The sequence below is a fragment of the Typopeltis vanoorti genome, chromosome 21 (genome assembly GCF_054136105.1).
Source record: "Typopeltis vanoorti isolate ZY-2024b chromosome 21, IOZ_Tvanoo_1.0, whole genome shotgun sequence".
NCBI classification, from domain to species: Eukaryota; Metazoa; Arthropoda; class Arachnida; order Uropygi; family Thelyphonidae; genus Typopeltis; species Typopeltis vanoorti.
The window spans coordinates 19,102,363-19,110,000 of record NC_143569.1 but is presented as its reverse complement, the minus strand read 5'-3'; the positions used below and the strand labels follow the sequence as shown (position 1 = coordinate 19,110,000).

Here is a 7,638-nt window from a genome sequence, read left to right as displayed (position 1 = left end):
TTATTACTACGTTATTTCTGTTTCTCGTGTGGGAGAAAAACGGTAAAATGTCACTCTTATAATTATATGAGATGTTATAATGGCAAAAATAGTAAGAAAAAAGTCATTTGCACTTTCTCTTCAAATCACAAAGAAAGAACATTGTAAATTCAGTCAGTGGAAAAGAAAATACTACACATTTTTCTCCTGTTATCTGATTTTTTTTCTTGTAATACAAAGAAGAAATCACTGCATATAACATGAAATCTGCAGGAGGGGAAAAAATCTGGAAATTGGTTACATTATAACAAATAGAGAAATCATGTCAGAAAAATTATTCACGTAAGATTCTAATCTCAGCAGACATAACATTTTCTTCTAGATTAGATATCTAAAGTAATTGAACCTTTGCTACTATTTTACACTAAAATGAATGGGTATGTTCCATAAGTGATTTACGTTTGTAACAGCTGTCTTGCGAACGATTTATGAAATAAATTATCTGAAATATCCGCAGATTAATTAGGTCTATACCCCCCCCTACCCAAAAAAAAAAAGAAGATTATGAAACGCATATGCACCTTTTCTTTGAAAATAATTCAAATCCTCTTTATCAAGATAACTGTATGATTTAATTTCTAATTTTTGATAATAAAAGTGAAACTGATCATTATAAATTAAGCAATTATTTTGGCATAAATAATGTATAAGCATGTAAATGAAATATCAGTATTTCTGTTAGGATATAGGTAATCAACAATCGAAAAGGAAACAAGACATTCTTGACATATTCTGCACTACAGCCTGAGGCACTTTAGTGTTCTCCCCTTTCTTTTCAATAGCACTGAGAGTAATAAGCCTTCAACTTTTCCTCCAGCTAAGAGGATATTACCAAGTATTTAGAAGACTTAGATTATTTCAGAAATAGCTTCCAGCAGCAGAAGTAATATTTAGATTTTTTTAAAGAAAAACAAACGCAAATAATACTACTGAACTTTCGTTTGTGTGGTATGCATATAAACAATTTTGCATGGTGAAAATATAGCATATTATTTCTAAAATTTCACATAATTTTAGCGGACAGTAGAACAGCTGGTTTTAGATTGCAAATAAATAGAACAGAATTAGAAGCTTCAGGATACAATCTGATTGCTGTATATCTTTTCGTCAAAATGGTAAAATGAAGTAATTGATTTTGAATGCTGTCTAGAAAAGCTTTCAAACCTGTGAGTTCTAGGAGAAGATAAGGATGGGGGGGGGAAGCATTAGAAAATCTTCAAAATGAAAAAGAATTTTGAATCATTCCGTATATGATATTTTTCACATTATATTTTCAACATATCTACGAGGATGTGCACTAGATATTATCATAATATGCATAATACAAATAAATAAATAAATAAATGATGAAGGCAAAGACTCACTGCTAAAATATCATTGAGTAATAAGCATAATAAATTTTTGATACCAAAAAGACACACAATCGGAAACCGAGTAATTCAATGTAGCATTTTAACATTTTTTTTTATTTTGTCTTTATGAATAACGAAAAATCGTTTCTAAAACTGAAATGTGATGATCCATATAATGCTATTTGGCTAGAAACGAAAGCAAAAGGACATATTTATTTCAATAAATATTGTTTAAAAATATAAATATTTGACATAATATTTTCAAAGCAAACATTTGAAAATTCTGAAATTCGAAAACAAATTATTCAATTATTATACGTAAAGTGAAAGAACAATCAGTGCAACTCTTCCGGTGCACTGATTTGTAGAATTACCAAATATTTATAAGACGTAGATTATTTCAGAAATAGCTTCCAGCAGCAGAAGTAATATTTAGATTTTTTAAAAAGAAAAACAAACACCAATAATACTACTGAACTTTCTTTTGTGTGGTATGCATATAAACAATTTTGCATGGTGAAAATATAGCATATTATTTCTAAAATTTCACATAATTTCAGCAGACAGCAGAACAGATGGTTTTAGATTGCAAATAAATAGAACAGAATTAGAAGCTTCACGGTACAATTTGATTGCCGTATATCTTTTGTCAAAATGGTAAAATGAAGTAACTGATTTTGAATGCTGTCTAGAAAAGCTTTCAAACCTGTATAGAAATTTAGAGTAGTTATGCAATTCAGTTCCAGGAGAGAATGAGGAGGGGGAGGGGGGGGGGAGCATTAGAAAATCTTCAAAATGAGCAAAAATTTTGAATCATTCCGTATATGATATTTTTCACATTATATTTTCAATGTATCTACGAGGTTATGCACTAGATATTATCGTAATATGCATAATACAAATAAATAAATGACGAAGGTGAAGAATCACTGCTAAAATATCATTGGATATAAATTTTTGATACCAAAAAGAAACTATCGGAAACCGAGTAATGCAATTTAGCATTTTAACATTTTTTTTTTATTTTGTCTTTATGAATAACAAAAAATCGATTCTAAATCTGAAATGTGATGATCCATATAATGCTATTTCGCTAGAAACGAAAGAAAAAGGACATATTTATTTCAATAAATATTATTTAAAAATATAAATATTTGATATAATATTTTCAAAGCAAACATTTGAAAATTCTGAAATTCGAAAAAAATTGTTTCTATATTATAAATAAAGTGAAAGAACAATCAGTGCAACTCTTCTGGTGCACTGATTTGTAGAATAAAATACACCAAATTTACTATCACTAAATAGATTCATTGCAAAAGCTGATCAGTGGTCATTTCAGGATTGATTTTTTTCGCATATGTGAAATTCGTTTCAAGTTTTGGGAAGAGACACAATAAATCATTTTAGAGGCAAGAAAGGTCAAATAACTTAGGACAGTAAATGAAATTCTAAGCAACATAATAGATGTAAAGACAGGGGGAAGGGACACAAAGGTCACTCAGCAACAGTTAATCCACTAATGGCTATAGAATAGCCGTAACGAGATTAACGGCGGAAGTAGCTAGTGGCATGATAAAAGGTAGAATGCCGACGAAGTTTTGATCCATGAAAAAAGGTAGGGAGTGTTGAATATTTCATCCACACCGGCCGGTTGGGAGGTTAATTTAGACAGTACTAAAGGTCAAGTCTTTGATGGAAGACTATCTCTTTTTTTTTTTTGAATAAGCTGAATATGTGCTAGCTACCCTGCTGTGAATAAGTGTCAGATTAGTATAATGCAGTGTAGAGATAATAAAGGACAAGTGTTACTTCAGGACAGCTGTTGTGATACCCCCACGACTAGAAGCCTTTCTAGTATCCAGGTTATTCATGATTCTTCTAATGTTCTTTCTGACAGAAGGCATATGGTGCAATGTTTCAGGCATTATCGGAGGTGATTTGCCCCTTTACATATGCACGATGCCAGGATGTAAGCTTTATCATTACTAGGTTGTAAGAAATTTTTATTTCACTTGGTTGTCAATTAAATTAGACTTATCAAGAAATTACATTCTTGTTTTATCCTTTATCCAGGTATAAGCAAACAAAATTTGCATGTGAAGTACATTTACAATATAGAAGCTAAATGACTCTCCAACTGTCTTAGTACCCCAATAATCCAAAGCACACATCCTTTTGGACACATAATGAGAAGGACCAATACCCAGGTCATATATTTCCCATATACTAGTAGTAAAAAAAAAAAAAAAAATTAAGTTGCTATTTGTCAGATATTGCAATTTTGTTCCATATCATACCTGTAGGATTTCTATCTACAAGGATGAAAAATGAAAAAAAAAAAAAACTTCCATGTATTCAGGAAGTTAGAGAGGCAGTTTTGAAAAAGAAAACATTATTATTATGATTCAGGACTTCTATGGAGTGACAAGACTCATTGTGGAAGGCCCATCCTGTACAACACAAAGTTTATCATACAACTCCTTGAACTCATTCATCATTTACCCTCACCACCATATCAGACAATGCATTTGAAGCTCAACTACCTTTTGCGCAAAGAAACCAATCCTCATGATCCTGCTCATGACTTCCTTTTACAACTTCCAGGAATGGCCCTTTGTTCTACCATATGAAAGAACTCTTAAGTGGCAACACTACAACAACTATCTCTCAACAGTTCACTTCTCTCTACCAAACTTTGCAGTACACATTCCCTCAGTTGATCCTCAAACAAAAATGATATCAAGACTGTACAATGTTAGTTATCTGCTTCTATACTCTTTCCAAGGTTAATTTATCTTTTCTCCAAATGCTAGGGACCAAATCGAGCACAATAGTCCAGGTGTGGTCTGATTAGGACTTTATATAATGGAATCACAACTCTTCTATCTTTGCTGGTCAGCATCCTTTTCAGTATTGCAGCAATCCTCTGGGTTGCTACAATACTGAAATATTAAACCCTAAAAATCCATTGTCTCTCACATTTCCTCCAACAGAAGATGTAGCTTCTCGTCACTGGATCCAAAATTTAAAACCACATGGTCACCCTCTCCAACCATGGACAGAGATGCCATCTCAGTTACAATCCGATCTCCTGATGCAATGACCAAATCAAAAACTTTTGAACCTCATGTTCCTTCTATTACATGGTGCTTAATACATTTGCCCCTGAAGAATTCTAGAAATTTCATTCCTTTACTATTACATGCAGTTTCCTCTTCCCAATTTATACTGATGCAGTTAAGATATCCAATAACAATAATTCTTTTTGCACTTGTCAAGTTCAATACCTCAGCATCTACTCTCAACCCTCTATGATTACTGGTTTATATCAATACCCCACTAAATATCACTCCTACCCACTTCCATCTTCATATGCTCTCAAAACCATTAGTGCCATTGCCCTTGAAATCCTCCATTCTGAGAGGACACAACTCAGTTATCATAAGCAATACTCCACTACTGGTGTTAGCCCTTCTATGCTGCTGAAAAAATGCTATACTCTGCTATTTCTATTCCTGTTAGTGTATCATCTTCCATCAACCATGTCTCACTGATCCTAATAATCTTTGGACAGGCAGAGGCTATCAGCATCACCAATTCATCTCCTTTATTTTGGAAACATCTGACATTGGTATAAAGGGGGGGGGGGCTACATTCAATGATTGCATACCTAAGGAATTTGATGGTGATCTTCTTGGAGCTCCCTGATTTTAATTGCCAACTTTCTTCCAGCTTTAGTACAGGAGATATATTGCTTTGTAGAATGTTCCATTTATGCCATAACTATAATGTTTTGAACTAGTTTTCTCATGTCACCTATCATATGCGTATTTTCATAATCTACAAACTTAAATATAGATCCTTGTTATTCCCATGATTTATCTATTTTTTTTTAAAGTATAAAATATGCTCCTGACTAATCCTACTTTGACATGAATCCAGTTAATTCTTCTCCCTATTTCTCTTTCCTTCTTAAGAATGCTTGCATAAATCTTAACTAGTACACTCAATAAGGAAATTCCTTTGTAGTCCTCATATTCAATTTAATTTCTTTTCTTAAAGGCTGGTACTATGCGAACGGTATCCGTATTATCCAGAATTCAACCTATCGAAAAACTTATATTCCTATTTTCCATATTTCAGGTTTCTAATGTTTTTTTTTTTTGAAACACCAGTATTGATATGCAATCCCAATTGCATTCCTGAATATTATCTACCTGTTCCATTACTGCTTATCTCATTTACAAATCTTTCCAAGTAATTAATTACCCCAGAAATCCAAAATATAATTACTGTTAGATTTTAAGTCACCTTTATCATATCTGATTCCTCTTGTACTACTATTTCATTTCAAAGTTTTTCAATGGAATTCAGAAAATTCGGTCACTCTCTCATGATATTTATCTTTAATATTCCATATTCAACACATAGCACGACTTCCCATGACTTTTGTATATCTTTTTACATATATATAGCTTTCTTTCACATTTCATTTCTCTGTATTATCTGAGGGCACACCTTTCATCAGAAACTTTTATTACAATGTCTTATTTTTCAGGAATGCCAACTACCCCAAGTTCCAATTTTTCTAACCTTGAAAATAACTTCATATGCTTCTGTGGTCAAATCAATCAAAACCGAGATTTTGTACTAAGTGTCCAAGCTTTTGTTCTTGTTTTCTAATCTTTTCATTTTTGTCCCAGTTTATTTTTCTTTGTAGCAGCTGCTCTCTCTCTCTCTCTCTTTTGAAAAATTCCTCTATTCCTCCATTTTTCCCTAACAGAACTTATGTGGAATCATAGGCACAAATAAGTCTCAGCAACTAATTTCCAATCTTGAAACTTCTTTACAATCTAGTGGAACTTGCAAGCAATTTATTTAGTTTATCTGCATGTTAAGTGTTGAATAAGTGTTGAATCCCTGAATGCTTTTGTTAAAATACACTATCATAATAGTTGTTTTAATCTTCATCCTGGTTACACCAATCATGATGACCCAGTACTTCGCTAAATCTGCTGCAAGTTCAGTTCTTTTTGTTGACACATGAAATATTGTTATGATGTGAACATTGCAGTCCTCACTCCTTACCTCAGAAAACCACAGCAAAATTATCCTCAGCAGATAGGTATCATTTAGAAGAAGCATCATCAATGGGAATGAACTTGCAGAAAAATTTAAAGTGCCAGGTGTGCCATATTTTGTTTGTGGATATGTACTAACAGGATGCATCACAAAAATCGACTGGACACTGAGTCAAAGCTTAAAAACTCATCAGTTCTCTGCATACCTACAGGCCATGTAGAGGTCTTCTGTTAGTTATCTTGCTTTGTCCCTTAACTGATCTCTCTACCAAGACCAGAACTTTAGCAAAATTTTTATTTGACAGCTAATGTAAGGTGAGATGGTCATTCAAAATGAAATGAAACGAAAGTTAGTAAAACAGATGGATAAATTTGAAACAAAAATCAGAGAAGACCCAACACTGGATCTGAAAGAAATTATCAATTCAACATCCAAAACAGTAATTATGTTGCACTTTCACATTATCTATCCTAAATATCCTTAAAAGTACACAGATCAATTGTGTTTATGTTTAATCGCAACTTTCTTTTTTTTTTCCTTTTTTCAATTAACAGTGCTAGAAAAACTGAAGTTTACAAATTAATTTCTTTGTATTTCAATAAATTAGTAATTGCTCCTTTTGCACTTAATGTAAGTAAATGCATGAAGGAACCAACACATAGCACGACTTTATTAAAGAATGTTTTTGTTATCACGTTTATAATTATCATTTCATGTTTGTGTTAAAAGTTAATATAACAAATTTCATATATCAGGGTCTGATTTGTCAAGGATGCATACAATGCTGATTATTTTATGATAATGCAGTAAAATTTTTAACAATGGAACATATCTAAGAGGTGGATACAAAAAACAAATTTTCTTGCCAAGAGGCAAAAAACAAAATAAAGCAACATATGCAACAGGAAAATTATGTAACTCATATACCATTCATACAAAGTTATATCTGAATCAAAATAGAAGTCAGTTGTAAACAGAATTCTAGAGAATAAAAGGATGTAACACAATCAATTTTGTTTATATATTTCTAATTTCTTGAAAATAAACTACAAACTTGCCTCCAATTCTTTTTGTTCCATTTTCTGATATTATTTCTACGGCAGATTCAAACAATGCTTTTCCACTGCAAACATAACAAAAAAAAAAAGCTTAAAGCATGTTA

General features: G+C 32.1%; 1 protein-coding gene across 2 annotated transcripts in view; it reads right to left on the bottom strand.

Annotated features, from left to right (window-relative positions):
• LOC150094659 (NPC intracellular cholesterol transporter 1-like) overlaps window positions 1–7,638 on the bottom strand; it is a 495,369-nt gene that overhangs the window by 87,067 nt on the left and 400,664 nt on the right. For both annotated transcript variants that reach the window (XM_090411343.1, XM_090411344.1), the window contains one exon: window positions 7,535–7,599. In XM_090411343.1, coding sequence (XP_090267469.1) covers window positions 7,535–7,599 — 65 coding nt within the window. The remainder of the gene's footprint in view (window positions 1–7,534; window positions 7,600–7,638) is intronic.